At 40.2% G+C, this 19,588-nt stretch overlaps 1 protein-coding gene across 3 annotated transcripts in view; it reads right to left on the bottom strand.

Moving 5' to 3' along the window:
* The window catches only part of XRCC5 (X-ray repair cross complementing 5), an 89,987-nt gene extending 73,759 nt beyond the window's left edge, over positions 1-16,228 (bottom strand). For 2 of the 3 annotated variants that reach the window (XM_004376381.2, XM_023731275.1), the window contains exons 1-7: positions 16,098-16,228; positions 14,064-14,177; positions 11,063-11,246; positions 9,979-10,027; positions 9,027-9,149; positions 4,850-5,041; positions 1,784-1,898 (exon numbers count right to left, since the gene is read on the bottom strand). In XM_004376381.2, the coding sequence (XP_004376438.2) occupies positions 1,784-1,898; positions 4,850-5,041; positions 9,027-9,149; positions 9,979-10,027; positions 11,063-11,246; positions 14,064-14,177; positions 16,098-16,148 (828 nt within the window). In that variant the 5' untranslated portion in view covers positions 16,149-16,228. Of the gene's footprint in view, positions 1-1,783; positions 1,899-4,849; positions 5,042-9,026; positions 9,150-9,978; positions 10,222-11,062; positions 12,535-14,063; positions 14,178-16,097 lie in introns of those variants that run through there. The other variant, XM_023731276.1, reaches the window with a different exon arrangement.
* Between the last annotated feature and the right edge of the window lie 3,360 nt (positions 16,229-19,588).

The raw sequence follows: 19,588 nt of genomic DNA, 5'->3' as shown, positions 1-19,588 counted from the left end.
TTCCAAAAGAAAAATAAAGGGACAACATAGAAAGCTAATGATTCTGACAGATAGAAAAAAAACCTAATATACTCTCTGGTTCACACAGAAAAATCCAGAACATTTACTCTAGCTACATTGTTTTGTTTGCTCTTGCCTATTATGGAATTCTTGGTTCATTTCATAATAGGATACAAAGTGTCTCTACATTTCTTTTCCCCCCCAAGGTAATCTACAGACAACTCAACACCAAAACACACAGGTGTCGAGTCGATTCCAACTCACAGCAACCCTGTAGGACAGAATGGAACTGGCCCATAGGATTTCCAAGGCTGTAAAGCTTTACAGAAGCAGACTGCCACATTGTTTTCCCACAGAGTGGCTGGTGTGTTCGAACTGCCGACCTTCAGGTTAGCAGCCGAGTGCTCAGCCACTGTGCCATCAGGGCTCCTTAATCTACAGATAAATATTAATATTTTGTTTAGACGTAGGCACTTCCTATACAAACTCCTCAGACTGTCTAATAGACATTAACTCATTCAAATAAATGAATTCCTCCTAAGGGAGACCATACATTTTGTTATCAGTTTTCTAACAGAAAAGGGAGAGCAATCTATCAGTAGTCATAATCAACATGGAAATTTGAAAATGAAGCCAGAAAAAAGAAGAAAGGGAAGGGGCTGCATTCTCATTTCTAGGGATACTACTCTAGGACTTAATGGAACCTGAATAAATAAAAAAAACCTACCGCCACAGTTTTCATGGATGTACCATGTGTTTTGTCTTGAAAGAAATACAACCAGAATGCTCCTTAGAAGCAAGGATGGCGATACTACATCTCACATACTTTAGACATGTTATCAGGAGGGAAAAGTCCCTGGAGAAGGACATCATGCTTGGGAAAGTAGAGGGTCAGTGAAAAAGAGGAAGACCCTCAACGAGACGGACACAGTGGCTGCAACAATGGGCTCAAGCACAATGACGATCGTGAGGATGGCACAGGATCAGGCAGTGTTTCATTCTGTTGTACACAGGGTTGCTATGAGTCAGAACTGACTTGAAGGCACCCAACAACAACAACTATGTGTTTTGGAATTAAGTCCTTGAATATAGAAAAAACATTTGAATATATAAACACGTGGTTTTGTACATTTATTTTGTATATTTAAAATGTTTCTATATATTTATTTTGAACACTTATAAGAAAAAAAGGTAAGGAAGTTCACGTGGAGGCATGGACCAAGCTCCAAATCATACGGGAATTTCATCAAATAATCACCAAAAGCACCTCGTTTTTTAAAACGTTCTTTTATGTACAAACATAACAACTATCACAAAATGCAATTTCACAGTAACAACTCACTATTTTTTGATATTTCATAGATGATGTTACTACCAAATCATTAATAATTCAATTAGGTGTGACTGAGTCTCCAAAATGCTGAACCTTTTAACTCGGGTGCATATCTGTATTTCTGCTATGCTACTACAAAGCCACAACTTAATGCATTTCACATTCTTTCTTAAAAAAAAGAAAAGGGCCCAAACTCATGATTAACTCTCAATTATTTATGAAGAGAAAGAGAAAGAGGTGGGAATCAAATTCTATTATAAACAATTCTTAAAACTTCCTCTCCCAGGATACTTTTACAGAAAAAGCTAAAGAGAGATTCAGTGAATAGGGGGAGCAGTTACAGAAGCAGCAATTACAGTGCTGAATAACCCACACCTGAATTGTCAGTTACCTATATAAGCATATTTATCTGTCCTAAATTTCTTTTAAAAATGTGAACCTACCACTTACCGATTTATAGGCCACAATCTTTATGGACAAATGGGAGCCAATGGTCAGCTGACAAGGCCAGGGCACAGAGCGTCTCTCAATTTTCTTAAAGACACACAGTTGTCTCAGGCTCTCACTTAATAAAGAAAAACATACAGTGAAAGCAACGCTTTCAAAGTGTTAACTTGTGCTGTATGATGCATTTATTTTCTAGAATAAGTGAGCTGTTGTTGATCATAAAGAAAGGAACAGCAGGGGATGGCAGGAAAATGACAACTACAAGTTGGGAGAGAGCCAGAACACAAGACAATTGGCTTAGGAGCAAGGAGTTGAATTACTTTACTGACAGGTGAAAATGAACATCTCCATCTTCCCCTATTCAAGCTTTTCTTTCTACTCAGCCAGTGGTTCTTGACATTTTTTTCAGCACCAAGGACACCTTTAAGAATATGACGAATGCACACTGATAAATTAGTTTGTACACCACATAAAAGGTTCACCAACTCCCTGAAAACCACAGACCTGAGGATAAGAATTCCTGCTCTAGAACATCAGAGGATGGGTACCATCCTATAACACTGCCACTCACAACTCTACAATTCATTAGTTAACTCCAACTGTCTTAAATAAAAGGTCTAATACGTTTTTACATGTATGCAATAGACAGTTAAATAAAGATTATCTAGAGGAAAAAGGAATTTAGTAGTCCATATCTAGTCTTAACCTTAAGGTAAAGCAAATAACTTTAGATTTCTTACTAGGGGGAAAGGGTAAGCAAACACAATGTAGAAAGTACTACTTCATTTGATCAGAAGTGAAGAAGATCAAACCTTTTTTTTTTTTAATCTGGGCTCTAATCAAACACAATAGAGAAGATTATAGGAGACAGAATCTGTGGTGTTCACTAAAATAAGAGGCAAAGGAGTTAACGTCTAAACACACTCAAGGCACACAGTCCAGACTTTATGACTTATCTCCTTGGAACAAATAAAGAAGAGATCTACAAAGAGGTAAAGAGAATTATCTGATATTATCCACATAGTTGTGACCAGAGACGCCTCAAGAGATTCCAATTTTAAGAAATAATTTACAACAAATAACAGACATTCTACCAAAGCTTATAGTACACCTGGGCTTTGGTTTTCCTGGGGAATGCATGGTTCTGAACCAGGTCTAACAGGTCTCAAACAAGCCCAAATATCAGTCAGGTCTAAAACCAACATGAGGTTTGGATTCTGTTTCAGGGGCGGGTCTAAGGACCGGTATTCAATATGTAACAACTAACAACAACTGGGTCAGTTCTGTAGTAGATGTGAATCACCCCAACCAGAAGTCAAGTTATCCAATACAATTTTCTGCAATAATGGAACTGGTCTATTTCTAACCACATCATCCAGCAGGATAAGCCACAAGCCATATGTGGCTATGAACACTTGAAATGTGACTAATATGACTGAGGGACTAAATTTTTAATTTTATTTAATTTTAATTAGTTTTAAACAGTTACATGTGGCTAATGACTACCGTATGGGGCGGTGCAGTTATGGTCCACATCTCCAGAGCTGACCTACAATTAAAGTAGCTTCAAATTGCTAGGACAATGCTTAGTCAGCAATTTACCTATTGCTATGACATACTACAGAAAAAAATAAACTTTTAATATAATTTGTATTGGCCTGTGACTTTTCTTATAGGTCAATACATGATTATATCATGGTTACTATGTTAGCTTAAGGCATATATCCTCTCTTTAGAGTAAACCATGTTCAAATTTGAATGAAAAAGAGCTTAGAAACACATCTTTGCAGTATGAAAAGAAACTTCACTTTATAGGACTCCTCACCGATTTCCTTCAGCAGCCCCTTATGAAACTACAATTCCATTTCCAAAATTTCCATTTGCCTATAATTTTCCAAGAATGTCTATATTTAGAAAATCAGGAGGTACTACTTTTCAATTACAGCTCATCAGAAATATTTAAAAATTGTGGTTGAAAAAAAATTAAAGCAGATATATACTGTAGCTACTCAAAAAAGTTCTAATTGTTGAAATTTTACTTAATCTAAGAACTGTGTTTAAACTACCTGTATTTTGTGTATTTATTGATAAACTGGAATTGATTCATGAACATCAAGGGGTATTATCCCCGAGAATCTGAACCTGCACAAGCCATACTGCTTGGTTAAGTACTGTTGCTTTTATCAAATCAGGCCCCCCAAGCACATACTATTCGACATGCTCAAAATAAATGCATGTCCAGTTTCAACCAACAATAAAGCAGTTGGCTTTATATTTACACGGTATTTCAAGGCTTTCACATTTCATAAATCATTTTGCCTTTACAACATCCACATGAAATAAGCAGGCTAGGAATTCTTTACACTTTGGGGGTTGTTTGTTTTTGTTTGCTTGTTTTACCTGACCAAAATATTTTGTGACCAACAGTTTTTTTAAAGAGCTACTTTATCATAATATAACGAAAACAAAACAAATAAAACCCACTGCCGCCAAGTTGATTCTGACTCATAGTGACCCTACTGGATAGTGCAGAACTGCCCCATAGGGTTTCCAAGCAGTGGCTTGGATTCGAACTGCAGACCTTTTGGTTAGCAGGCAAAAGCTTAACCACTGCACCACCAGGGCTCCTTATCACAATATGCTATCTCTAAAACCTAAATCAGAGGATAAGAGGATATTAGGTATCCAAGATATGGTATCACTTAAAATCAAGAATTTTTTTGCAGGCATATGAAAAGGGAAGGGCCCAAGAAATGTGCCTCAAGTTTAGCATAAAGAAAAAAATCTACTACTTCATCTTTTACGTTGGATTTATTAAATCTCTTCCGTATCTATGTATTTCCCTTCACTGACACAGGTCTTGGAAATAAATTAGGAACCTTGTGCCAATCACGCAAGTTTTTAAAAGGAAGGAGAGAAGGTTTGGCACATCATTTCTTTAATAAAACTCAGAATATTAACTGCCAAATCAAAGAAGTAGTCCAGAAAAGCAAACAGCAGACTTCTGATCAAAAGAGATATTTATATGGGTATGACTAAAAAGTTCTAAACAATGCTCTCGCTTCTTACCTGAAGGAATAAATTTCATCCAGCCCATCTTCACCTTCTAAAGAGATCATCACCCTTTTCACCACCTCAATACCTTCTTTTTGCTGCTCAGTAATTCCTTTTTGAGGAAAGGAGGGTTCATGGTGGTCCAAGAGCAAGTTGCCGTCCCCTCTGTCCCCAGTTCCATCTTCCTTCCCAAGTGGGAATGGCAAGCTATTAGGATAAGATCAGCAGTAGTTAAAAGGACAAGTTCTAAGGTCAAAGAATAAGCAGGGCTCCAATCCTATGACAGTCATTCATTAGCTCCGTGAAAACGAGCACATCAGTCAACCTCACTGAGCTTCGTACTTCTCAGCTGTCAAATCGCACCTACCTACCTTAGTCAATCCTCTTTCAGTTTCAAGTGACAGAAACCTCTCTGATACAGTAAAAAGGGGGAACTTATTGGTTTAAATAATCAAATAATTAAAAGATCAGGATTGCACGTGGCCTTACGGATGACTACAAGGAACAGTTGACCTTCTCACACTCTCTCTCCAGATCTCATCTTCCCTTGTCTTCATGCTGCCTTCATTCTCTGACTGGCTTCCTCCATACTGCCTCTGAACACCTCATGCTCGCATCTGCCCAACTCCACTACGAAGAGGGGGTGAGCGTTTAACCCTCTAGTATCTAATTTAAGAAAAGAAAAACAGGAAAGGATTCTGATTGGCCTAGTTTGGTGGGACTGAGTGTTTAACTCTCTAGTATCTAATTCAAGGGGGAAAAAAAAGAAAAAAGAGAAACAGGAAAGGGTTCTGATTGGCCTAGTTTGGGCCAGATGTCCTACCACTTGACTAATGAATGGCAGGCTGAGCCAGATCTAAAAGAAGACGACAGTCCTCATTTCGGCTACAAGGTCAGAGTTCAGGAAGGACTGCTTCCTAGAAAAAGATTGGGTGCTATTCTAGGCAGACAAAATAAGTAAATAAATTCCCACCAATGATCCCTCAAGGTGATTATAAGGATTAAATAAGAAAATGTGTGTAAAATTCATAAAACCCAAATATGATTATCATTAGTACTATAGATATAGAATTCCTATACAAATACCAATTAACTGCTAAAAATAGATAAAACCCAGTTTTGTTCTTGTGTTTTGCTCCAGTTGTTTGACTGAAATGAGACTAAAACTAGACTGAGATGACCAGTCATGCGGATAGTCAATAATCAATATAGAAACTGAAAAATAATCCAATTACATACTTCTTATGGTAAAATTCTATATGGCCCTTTATAAATGTTTTCATATAAATAATCTTATTTAATCCTTACATATTAGGTGGACAGAGGTTTCTATCTCAATTCTCTATAAAGATGAAATAATCTGGCAAAAGCCCCACGGCTAACAAGTGACAGAATACTCAGTCACCTGACTCGAGAACAAGGTTCTTTCCAATGTCCCACACTACGTTACTTTGCCCCTGAAAAACTAAAAGGCTAAAAATTCAGCAATCTTTTCAGTTCACCTGAGATTACCTGTTGGTCATCTTTATGTGAACTGCTATTTTTAAGATGATTTCTCTATCATTTTATTTGCTATAATTAGGGCCTTGTGTTTAATTTTTTTTCTAAGTATACTAAGCACTCAGCTGCTCACTGAAAGGTTGGTGGTTTGAGTCCATGCAGAGGTGCCTTGGAAGAAAGGCCCAGTGATCTACTTCTGAAAAATCAGCCACTGAAATCCCCATGGAGCACAGTTCTACTCTGATACACATGGGGTCGCCATGAGTCGGAGTTGACTCATGGTAACCAGATTGGTTTGGGTTTATACTTAGTATGAAAAATTTGCTTCTCCTGCATTACCTATCAGATAATGAGCTCCCAGAGAGCAGGAAATGGCACACTGGTATCAGATTATGGCTGTTTCCATAGCATCAACCAGGAAGAAGGGAAGAAAGTCATAAAAAAGAAAAGTGTCGGTAAGTTATTCCAAAAAAAGAAGTTATAACAGTTGTTTTTGCCCTACATTAGACCAGAAATAAACATTCTCAGTAGTCACTAGAAACTAAGATGTACGTCTGACGAACAAGCCTGCTGAGAGCTCAGTGCTTCTTTGGGCTGCTGGTGTCTTTTTAGTACTACCAGGACAATCAGTCATATATGGGATACACCAAACAATAAAACCATAAACTCCACCTGTTTGCCGGAGATTTGCAGCACAAGAAGAAAGGTTATGATTCAGGAAAAAAACACAACTGATCAAATAACAAGCAAGTCAAAGAAAAAGCTAAGTTCCCTCTTAAGCATGCTTTACTATATTGCTCATACCCAAAAAGTAGCCCTTTAAAATGATATGGACAGAAGTGCGGTATGCTTCAACCATGTAAAGGTTATCCTGAGATTAAGAACAAGGATGAGAAGCTGTGCGGGGCTTTTGAAGTTGTGAGAAAACCTCAACTCAGTAAGAAGAGAAGTGTCACTTAAAAAGCCCTTCATTTCTCTGACGTACCGTCTTAACAAGTATCAGTTTGATGGGTTATTCTGAACTATTTTTCTACAGTTCTACAGAAGCAAGATGCCCCCCAGCACTCTTACGAGGTGCATACATGCAAGAAAGGTTCATAATTCCCCACGGCAGGTACTGTGAAGGAGCCAAAGGCTTACCACTCTGAGCTGGAGGCTTCTCGGTATAGCCTTCAATTTGAAAAATGAGTGTTCCCAAAAGACTTTAATAATTCAACATCCTCTATCATCACTCTGATTTCACCAAAAATAGGACAAGAAGAAATCGGCTTTCTAGTCCGGAGCAAAGCAGAGGGAAAAATACTAAAGACCCAAGTGAGTAATGAGTCCAAAGGACTAAAGGACCATACGAACGACAGCCTACAAGACCCCAAGACCAGAAGAACTGGATGGTGCCAGCTATCACTACAGACTGCTCTGACTGGGATTACAATAGACGGTCCCGGACAGAGCAGAAGAAAAATGTAGAAAAAAATGATTAAATTCACAAAAAATACTAGATTTACTGGTCTGAGAGACTAGAGTAATCCTAGAGACTATGACCCCCAGACACCCTTCTAACTCAGACTTGAAGCCACTCCCGAACTTCACCTTTCAGACAAAGATTAGGCAGGTTCATAAGACAAACAATAACACACATGAGGAACGTGCTTCTTAGATCACTCAAGTATACTGATCAAATGGGCAACATCTGCCTAGGAACAAGGATGAGAAGGCAGAAGGGGATAGGAAAACTGGATGAACGGATGCAGTGACCCTGGTGTGGTAAGGGAAAGGGGGAGAGGGCTGACACGATGCAGGACTGCAGCCAACGTCATGAAACAATTTGTATATAAATTTTGAATGAGAAACTAATTTGCTCCATAAACTTTCACCTAAATCACAATTTAAAAAGAAAAAAGAAGAAAAGGAAATCGGTTTCAAACGCAGCAGGAAGGATTAATGTAGTAAAAAGAACTTTCTGTTAGGGAGGATATAAGCTAGAGAAAGTAAATGCCTGGTGAGGAAATTCAAGTTATTTGGGGTGGGGGGTGGGGGGTGCTCTCTCTCCAACAAACTGTGAAATACACATCTTTTCCCCCTGAATTTGAATCCCCCATCTCTAAATATACTGAGCAAGTTAAATTTTTTTAATGTTCCTGAAGTATTTTGTTCCTAAATAAAGTGACTTTAGTTATGAAAACAGAATTCAAAATAAACATTAATACGTATTGAACTGATATTCAAGTTGACATTTCTCTCTACCCCAAAAATACATCTCTCCACTCTACTGTCTGTAGGATTACAGTTCTCTAGAGCTGTTTATGAAAAGAAGCCATCTATCAATCTGGTAATTGTTTAGGCAAAGTCCTCTATGTAGTTAGGAGATGAACTGAATGTCCTCAAAAGACTCCTCTAATTCCTCATTCTGTGACCCCAAGAACAGTGAACAAATGGTCTGAAACTGAGCTAAATTCCTCTGTATTACTATGCCTTTCATCTCTTTATCACCAAAACTCAGGACAGTTCCTAGGACATAGAGAGTAATCAGTAAATGTTTGCTGACTACAGTGATGTGACAGGTTCCACCTGAGAAAAGAAAGAGAAGACTCTTGTGAACCAAGAACTTTATACAGGGGTTCCACTCACTGCATTTATGCCCTCATTATGAGATCACAGGATTTGTCTACATACTTTACTCTTAGGATCTTACAAGAATTGCAAGGAGATGCCAGACTGCTTCAAGTTATGAATTATAACATCCAACTGATCTTTGCTGAATGGGCTGCTGAGGTCAGTGAACACTTCAATATGCCTCTTGTCAAACTTCTTTCCTCTAAAAGACAGAAACATCATGTTCAGAAATCATTCTCCTAAATCACATTCTACAAATTCAAATACTTTGTCACCAAGCTAGAGAGAGGCTAAGGAATGAATCTAGATACCATTAACAAATGCTATTGCATTTAGACATTCACGTATTGTTGATGCTCAGTTAAGATCTATTATACACATAATCGACCCTAATATAGCTCATATTTTTAACATCTTGGGTGAAATTTCTGAGCATAATGGCAGCATGTAAACAAGGAACTCTATTAGTGTGCCCTAACTTAAGCCTTAAAAGGGTTCACTTTCCAAATGCTCTGATTCCATACACAAGACTCGAGGCAGAATTTTACAAACTGTGGGAAATGATAATAAAGATTTAGGCCTGAGATTTTAGTGCAGATGCTTTTCCTAACAGGCAAGGGATGCGCACGTGAGCGCGCACGTGCATAAGCATGTGTGTAGTTAAATTAGGAGTGCGTAAGGAAGCTGGCCAGAATTACTATGCATTTATTTAATTTACATATACATCATACCCGTTGCTATTTAAAAAAAAAAAAATTCTTGGTAATTAGCTTAAGTCATTATAGCAAAGAACTTGAAATAAGCCAAAGGTTTATTTCTCCCAGAGAAATTCCCATCAAGTACAGCCCTGTCTTCTATAAACTTTTAAAGAAACACAGAGGTTGAACAGAGCCATTGAATTTCGTCGAATGTTTCTTTAGACACACAAACATGCTGCTTGATTAACAATGAATCAGAGTGTAATGACTGCATCAACTCTTCAATGTTTGTAGAAAGGCCCATTTCCAACTCTCTTCAGTTAAAACACTTACACGGTTTCTTGCTGAATCACATCCATGCACACGACGAGTGCATCCAGGACTCAGCTAGTCAAGGGCAGAAGATGGTGCTGCACAGTCCCTTTATTCCAAGAACAAGCAATGTCTGTTTTCCAGCAAAGTCCACAGTGCTAGAAATTGTGGGCTGTGGGCTGACTATGTGTTGATTAAAAGTACTTGCCCAGGTGCCCTTGTTCCAAAGTTTATTTCACTAGTGCATACTGACATATGTACATCCTGACACACAACTAAGAAAATCAAACAAAAGCTAATCTACCACATTCCATTCACTGAACCAAAAATCATGATGCCATTTTACAGTATCAAAAGCCCACTTTTTTGATGAATATTAAGTACAAAGTGAGCCACAATGTAGTATTTGCAAGTCACTTCCAGCACAACAGCACCTCCCAGTGATCAGGGATGGCACTATTAATTGTTTAGAAAAATAAACCCATTGCGTAAAGTCGATTCCGACTCATAGTGATGCTATAGGACAGGGTAGAACTGCCCCACAGAGCTTCCAGGGAGTGCCTGGTGGATTCAAACTGCTGACTTTTTGGTTAGCAGCTGTAGCACTTAACCACTACGCCACCAGGGTTTCCATTTAGAAAAATAACTTCTTAAAATTAACGGGCAAGTGGAAGAAATTGGAAATCTGAGTTTGGATATCAATCTAATTTTTGGCACCAAAAAAAATCCCCCATCTCAAAAACAGTGGAGAATTCTAATGCTATACTCTTCTAAAGATATCTTTTCTCTACCTCTCTACCTGCAAACATTTCTAACCATCACCACCACTGAACCCTCTGTACATAATCAATACGAATATATGCCCCCTAGTTATCTTCCCCTTTCTATTCATCCTAATAGCTCAATATCCTGATCACCAGTGTAGAGAAGGGGCACCGGATTAACTTCACATTAAATCCCAACAGGCATCTCCTCCATGTCCTCAGAGCCCAAACCATCCATATAATCATAGCTGGGACTCTGAGAAAGCCTCCCCAAACTGGATTATGATTCCCCAGACAAAAGGAAATTTCTTAAGAGTCTTCTCTGGCTGAAAAAAGGATACCATCAGCATGTTGAGAACCTGGTTGGATTTTGCTTTGAATGTCCTCCAGCAAATCAAAATCTGGTAGCATCAGATGTCTGTGCACTGTGATGTTCTGATACTGATCTGCCTGAGCAAGGGCATTCTCAGTGCCATCCGTACCAAACAGGACTAAAGCAATCTCATCCTTGCTCTCAGCAAACACCTAGAGAAAAATGTTAGAAGTTTGAAAATGATATTACTACCAACTGGAAGCCTTTAGGTACCTAATCTGCAGGGAGCCTCTCTATGGTGGGTCTCTTAGGCCACTGTCAAAACCAGAACGTTGACCTGGATGAACCATGGACCTGATGAACAAGGATAATTCCCAGGTTCTAAGCCAACTTTTCCAATGACTACAGGTCCCATCCTTCATGTCATCACAAGCTAAGGTAGGGATAATACGAACAGTGGTAACTGCCCTTGATGACTTCCACCCAAATCAGATTCTAATACTCAATGAAAACTATGAAAAGATTTTAGTCAGTCTTTTTGGAATGACTATGCAAGGTTTAAATTTTCCAAGGATTAAAAAAAAAAAAAATTGCTGGTTCATACCCTATGTCTCAGCAATTCCACTTACAGGTATATATAGCCTAGAGAAATTCCTGAACATGTAGGCAAGGAGTCAATGGACAAGGAAGTGAACTTCAGCATTGTTTATAACAGGGCAAAACTAGAAACTATACATCAATAGGAGAATGCAAAAATACATTGTGGAATATTTATCCAATGGAATATTATACCCCAGTAAAAATGAATAAATGTGCACAACATTCATCACCATAAATATATCTCAAAAACATAAGGTTGAGAAAAAAAATAAGCTGCAGAATTATATGTACCATATGATATCACATATATACAGTTTTGAGAACTTTTATAATACTGAATATTATTTATGAAGATATGCTTATCTGACAAAAGTATAAAACATGCATGGTAATGATAATTACCAAAATTCTGAGGAAAGAACAGGATTAGGGAGAGATATACAAGGGACTTCAAGTGTATCTGTAATATTCTATTTAAGGAAAAAAAAAGAAATCACACAAGTATGGTAAAACATTAGGACTGTATAGTGCTAGACAATGGGAAACCTTGGGTAGTTATATTATTTTCTGTATTTGTCTCTTTTATGAAAGCTTTCATAAACAAAATGGAAAAAACAAAAAACAGTTATCTGACACAAACAGCAGTTCCGCCCCCACCTAATTACTAACATAAGCCTTTTACATCAATGGAGAAGAGCACCGCACGGGGAAAGAATGAAACGGTCGCCTTTCACCTGTTTGGTCTGTTAAATCCCCAAGTCTGTTCACTATTCCAGCTATAATTCCCAGTTGTACATGGAACAAAGGTCCCAGTCACCTACTGAAGTTCAAACATGTCCAGCAAACTGGTGAGGCCAACCAGCCAGAATCCTATCTACCTCCTGGACAAGAATTCATTCAAGGGAGGGTAGTCTTTCTCCAACAGCAAAACCTCAGTTACGGGAGGGGGGGAAACTTTGAGTGTAGCATGGGACTGTCACCAGGCTTTGTCTGCCATCTTTCTGGGTTCACTCAGACTCTCACGGAATGGGAAGAAGCCAAAAATAAAAAAAAAGAGAGCACTTTTTTTGGAAAGAAAGGGAGAAAAATCTATACTACATTGGGGCACAACAACACTACTTAAATACTACCAACACAAATTACCATAACTGAAAAGGGGGTTAAAGGCATTCTCTTCCACTTTGATACTTCAAGGACTCCAGGTCATCAGAATTTGTGAAAAACTAGAATGACTGGTGGGAGGTAGTAGTGCTCAGTGGAAATGGCAACATTCAGAAGAGAGCAACAGTACTCAGTGGATGAAGCAGGACTTCACAGACCTAGCAAGTGTGGCAGTCATATCAAGTGGAAGGGGTGGCAGTAATAATTATAGCTAACACTCATACAGGGTTTACAATATGCCAAGTACTGTTCCACACACTTTACCTATATTAACTCATTAATTTATCAAAACAACCTTATGAGATAGGTACTATTATTTTCTCCCATTTTACACATGGGAAATGGAGGCACTGTGGTAGGTAGGCTCCAAAAAGACCACCACAAATTCCTTCTCTCCCTGTATACACAAGCTACTCCTTAAACAAGAGCAGTGCCCAGTGCCCTCCCTTGAATCGGAGCTGGCCGTACTGACTTGCTTGACCAATAGAAAGCAGTAGAAGTGATTTTCTGGGATTTCTAAAGCTAGGTCGTAAGAACTCATGCAGGCACAGTCTCTTAGAATGCTCACTCATGGGATACTCCCTCTCAGAACCAGCCACCCTACTGAGAATCCCAAGCTACATGGAGAGGCCACATGTACATGCTCTGGTGGATGGCTCCAGTGAGCTTACCACTGACAGAATGCATCAACTACCAGCCATGACAGTGAGGCATCTTGGACATCCAGCCCAGTTGTACCTTCAGATGACTCAAGCCCCAGCCACCATCGAACTGCAACCTTATGAGAGGTCCCAACAGAGAACTACCAGCTAGCTGAGCCCAGCTGTCCCACAGAACTATGAAAGAAAAAAAAAAAAAAAAGCTGTTGTTTTAAGACACTAAGTGTTGGAGTGGTTTATTACAACTGGAATAGGCACGAAGAAGTTAAATGACTTATTCAAGGTCATGAGGTTAGTGAACATGATAGAGCAGGGATTCAAAACCAGGTCAAATGGCTCCAGAGACTGTACTTTTAAAAAATTACTTATATGCCTCTTGTTTCTAACAAAAACTGTAATATCCAGTGGAGGGGTTAGAAGATGGAAAGGAAAAAATATCAGACTCTAGTGAGAGCTGAACTTGTGTGTGAGTATATGTAAGAAAACTCTCTAGATTCCCAAAAACACTGAGTCTGGACCTTGTAAGGCGGTTGGTATCTTGCATCAGTAGGTAGAGGCAAAATGCAGTTAAAGCATAGGCTACACATTCAAGGCCGATCAGAAACTTACCTGTCGCTGGACAAACATGGTCATCACCTTCTTTGCTTGTTCAAATGGAGATTCTTCACCAGGAGAAGAATTACTCGTGGCAAAGCCTACATCCATACACAGCACAACAGCTGCCTAGAAACAAAGTCCCAAAGGGTGTTTGAGAAAATGTTAGTAACGGTGATAGGGAAAGACAGAGAAATGTCCACTGCTTATTTCACTCACAAAACATGTAACTGATGTTTGGTGGAAAATGTATATATAACATATATTTTCATTCTGGAGAATCCTTATATAGTCTTGACGCTTTCTGACAGTTAGAAACTCTCTGCCAGGAGAGGAGCATGCTCCAGGTAGCTGCTAATCCTTGGGCCTAAGCCCCAGAATGAATCCCTGGGAGCAGATCTGATCTGAACCCAGACTGCAGGCTGGAGCCAAGTCCAGCCCAATGAAGCCCAATAAATGCTGATGCATTTATTTAAAACACGCTCATAAAAGCAATTTTAAACCAGAAAACTCTAAGCTGAGGACTAAAGGTCTCTTGCCAGGAAGCAGGTATCCAAAAAATGGCACCAAAAGGTTTTACAAATAGAACTCCTTGTCTGGAAGCAGAAAAATGGACTCTAGAATACTTCAAGTTCCTTTCTGGCAGCACAAAGAATCCCAAAAAAAACAAACGGGGCAACACGGCAGCTCTTCATTTCTATACTGTAGCAATACAGGCTGTTAGAATTTTGCTTCAAGTCCACCTGCCATAAACAGCTGCTCCACTAGAGCAAAGTTTTCAGCTGTGGAAACAGGAGGAGCAGAGAAGGTGAGCAGCATCCTTACCAGTCTGTAATCATTTTGATCAGTATTTCCCAGTGGAGAGTTAAGGAGAATAAGGATCAGTTGCTTAAATTCAAATTGTTTACCTGTATACCAGGTACCTAGTATAGGGCCCAGTGTAGAGTAGTAGTTGTTTCAGGTGCCATCGAGTCGCTTCCGACTCATAGCGACCCCATGTACCACAGAATGAAACACTGCCAGGTCCTGCACCATCCTCACAATCGTTCCGCTTGAGCCCACTGCTGCAGCCACTGTGTCAATCCATCTCATTGAGGGTCTTCCTCTTTTTCACTGACCCTCTACCTTACCAAGCATGATGTCCTTCTCCAGGGACTGGTCCCTCCTCAACACACCCAAAGTACAGGAGACGAAGTCTCACCATCCTCACTTCAAAGCAGCACTCTAGCTGTACTTCCAAGGCAGACTTGTTCATTTTTCTGGCAGTCCATGGTATATTTAACGTTCTTCACCAACACCAATGTGTTCAATTACGGAATAACTCCCTAGAACCACATTTCCCTCTGGTGACCCCTAAGAAAAAACTACCACTCTTTGCCAAAATTGAACTTTTTTTTTAATTTATTGTTATTGCTGTTAATCACTTCTCTGTGCCTCGATTTTCTCACCTGTAAAATGGGATAACAGTTTCCACCTCATGGGGTGGTTGTGAGGATTAAATGAGACCAGGATAAAGCGTACGGTAAGCTTTCAATAACTGAAAGATATTAAATTATGATTAAGGTAGATATATGACGCTTTACATTTCAAGTTCTTTTACTCACAGAAAGCCCCTCTCTAAAGTTTTACAAGCCTGTGGGATAGGTGCTTATTATCGTGATAAGTTCCATTCTCATACAGATTGAAAAGCCCGGTCTGATAAGTAATGGAGAATGTGGGTTAGAAAGTGGAGTGGGAATGAAGGGGGAGGACGAAGAGGGAGGTAGCCGGAAGAGGAGGGAAATGGGATGAGGGGGAGTGCGTGGGAGTAGTGCGTGACAGGAAAGAGAAGGAGAATGGGCGAGGCTCAAATTCAGGTCTTCGGATTTAAAATTCCACAGCTCTTCTTATAGAGCATCCTTCTGTCCAGGCCCTCTTGACCCAGCCCACCACCAAGACTCTCCCCTCTCTCCCTACTTCTTATCACCACCGTGACCCCACGCTTCCTGCCCCCAAAGCTCTCTCTGAATCCCGGGCATGGGCAAGGCCCAAGACGACAGCTCTCTCTACCTTATTCCCGGGCGGTGCCATGTTGCCGGTTCCCCGCAGCCTCGGCTTCATCTTCCGGGAGGGAACCTGCAATGCCGCAACTCAGTTCCGGAGAACTCCGAGCCGGGCCGCCATGGTACGGGCCAGTTACAGCTGAGCCTGGAAGGGGCGGGGGAAACCAGGGTTCAGAGCTCTGAGCATGCGCAGATTCCCTCCACTCAACTACTCCGCCGGATTCACTTCCTTTTTGCTCTTTTTCGGGGAGGCGCCGAAGGCGTTCTATGCTAGAGCTCTGGAGTTAGTTAGATCTACTTGAGTATGAATCCAGAAAGCCACCTAAGTCTCAGTTCGTTCTGTAAAATGGGGGATAATGAAAGACTTCACAAATGTGGTGACCACAGAACCAAGTCCTGAAGGAAGAATAAGACAGGCAAACAAAAGTGGGAGGGGCATTCTTTGCAGAGGAAATGGCATATAGAGAAACCTGGAGGAGGGGAACTATCTGCTAAGGAGCTTCCAATAAGTTGGAGGGGCTCTAGCTTGGAAGCGGGAAGGTGAAGTTTAATTCAGAAGACCAGCCTAAGTAGATGTTCTAGGAATGGCAGCTATCAATCACAGTGCCCGACGTAGGTAGTGGTTAAGAGCTTGGCCGTTAACCCAAAGGAGGGCAGTTCAAATCCACCAGCTGCTCCTTGGAAACCCTATGGAGCAGTTCCACTTCGTCTTATAGGGTCGCTATAAGTCGGAATCTATTTCGCAACGGGTTTGCTCTAGCCTTTGAACGTGCTCACCACCTCTTTTCAAAGGAAATTGACCCACCTGCAGGCCCACCCCTTTGAGGGTGATGGGCTCAAGCTGGACGCTTCACAAAAACAGCTATTGCCAAATGACGTACAAGTTCACAGGTGACTGAACAAAGGGTGCAGCAACCTGTAGAGCGTCCACAAACTTTTGACTAAACTGAAAAAAAAAAAATCCAATCAGATTTTCTCCCTCTTGGAAATTGAAACTGGGAAAAGTGGGAACTAAGCTGAAACCAGTTGCCCTCCAACTCATGGCAGACCCCATGTGTGTCAGAGTTGAACTGTGCTCCACAGGGTTTTCAATGGCTAATTTTTAGAAGTAGATCGCCAGGCCTTTCTTCCAGGGCACCCATGGGTGGACTTGAATCTCCAACCTTCAGATTAGCAGCCAAGCACATTAACTAAAATGGCAGCTAACTGATGATACAGAATTAGTTGAAAAGGGGAAAGGAGAGCACAAGAGGTTGATGGGCCATGGCCAGGGGGAGGGATTTTAGGTAGAGAGAGATGCGGGAGCCACTGTGGCATATGAGGGAAATGGATGGGACAGGAATAGAGGAATGTCAGACTCTTACTTTGGTGGTTCCCAATGAGCCGTGGCTACCAGAATTCACAGCCTTGTGTTGTCGCTTCCCCTTGAGTCCGGGCTGGCCTTGTGACCTACTTTTACCAGCAAAACATGGCCAATTCTGGACCAAAGCCTTCAGAATGCCTGGTAGATTTAGCTTTTGCTCTCTGGGGGAAACCAGCCCCATGTATGAATGTACCATGAGATTGCCATTCTAGGAAAGCCCAACCTAACCACATGAAGAGAGGCCACATGGAGGATCACTGAGCACAGAGTACGCCTAGATAGTAGCCAGCACCAACTTGGCAGCCTTGAGGCCATCTTGGGAGTGATCCTCCAGCCCAGTAGGAGCTGTCTCAGCATTAAAGACATTGAGCAGAGACGAGTCGTTTCTCTAGAACATCTCCCCCAAGCTCTGCCCAAATCGCAGAATTGTGAGCAAGTAAATCAATAGTTATGTTAAGCCACTAAGTTTTGGGGTAGCTTGTTACACAGCAATAACTGAAACAAGGGTTTTTTTTTTTTTTTTTTTTTAAGTATTGCTATAGTGTAGATTATGCATCCGCTTCAGAGTAGTTGGAATAAAGGCAAGTAAAGAACTTTATTTTGAAATTATAATTTCAGTTACTGGAATGTGTTTAACATCACTCTGAGAGTGAACTACAGGAGCAATGACTTCGTAAGCATTATACAAAATAAAAATGCAGAGGCTGTGTTCTCTGACAGCAAGCTGTAACTGGTTATACGGGCAATTGGGAAAATTAGTTAAAATCCTTAACAGTGTACAAATATGAAATTGAGGTTTATATCCCAAAGAGATGTGAGTAGCGATGGTACCATATTCCACCACTTCACATCAAATACCATTTAAAAAAAATTCCATGTAAATGGTTTGTATTCATGTAAGAGAAATAAAGTTGAGGAAGAGAAAATGTCTTATGTTGACCACTAATCTTGTTTAACAGAGCCCTGGTGGCGTAGTGGTTAAGAGTTCGGCTGCTAACCCAGAGGTTGGCAGTTCAAATCCACCAGCTGCTCCTTGGAAGCCCTATGGGGCAGTTCTACTCTGTCGCTATGAGTCGGCACCAACTTGACAGGACCTAATGACAACAACAATCTTGTTTACTAAGCCCTAGGTGGCCATTCCAAAGTGGCAGGATGAAACTTTCAAGACATCTGAAATTAGTTCTTTCTAAGATTTATAATCTTGTTTTATAGGAAGTCATGGAGAATAGGGGTTTTGTTTCCCTTGGACATGAACTGAAATGAAGGGTACTATCTAATATAAATAGACAAGTTGTCTTGGAATCATAAGTATCATCACACTGGGTCAAATGTGTGGTTTATTCAACTCAGGATATTATGTCTACTAAGCAATTAGAAAATGTAGTCTTCCTTCTTGATATTCATCATGAAGATTAGGTAACTATGAACTAACAGAATTGCTCACGTATGGTATTTAACTCCAGTTTTTTCTCTAAGGTTCACTAGGTGTTCGCTAAGAGCAAAAATTGGATTGCCTCCATTCAAATACATTGACATTGCTTTCATGTCCATTCCTCTAGGCTTTGTATATCTCCATTAGAGCCCTTTTGAAATTAATTTACAAACCTATTTTCTTCCACTAGATGGCGAGCCCAACTAGTGACAAGAGGGCCATGTCGACTTCATCTAGATATCCTTTGTGCCTAGTCTCACCCTCCATCCCACCACCTTCCATTCCACCATGGCCTCATCTTACCCGTGTCCTAATCATGACGATTTTTTGGCTTTGACCATGGATTTCCACATCCCCAGGAAAATGTGACAAATCTGGTTACAGCTTTCTAATGTGGGCTTAAGTAAATATGTGATTTGTGAAAACAGTCCACCAAAATGGTATCCCAGTAAAATTAGGGGTCCATGGAAAGTGTCAAGACATTAGGGTACGTATCATATTACTATCATTACACACATATAAGACAGCCACCACACTCACTTTTTTTTCTGCAAACTAATAGCTTTCAAAGCAATTTTGGAGAGCCTCAAAGATAAAGTGAGCAGATGTGAATCAGATTTTATTTTTATTTTCTTTGTCTTCATTAAATTTTCATGTCTCTGTGAAAGCACCAGAGAGCACCAAGGTTATCTTCAAAAATGCT

The sequence above is a fragment of the Trichechus manatus genome, unplaced genomic scaffold (genome assembly GCF_000243295.1).
Source record: "Trichechus manatus latirostris isolate Lorelei unplaced genomic scaffold, TriManLat1.0 scaffold00041, whole genome shotgun sequence".
Taxonomy (NCBI): Eukaryota; Metazoa; Chordata; class Mammalia; order Sirenia; family Trichechidae; genus Trichechus; species Trichechus manatus.
The sequence above is the reverse complement of the archived record's forward strand: the minus strand, read 5'-3'. Positions and strand labels throughout refer to the sequence as shown.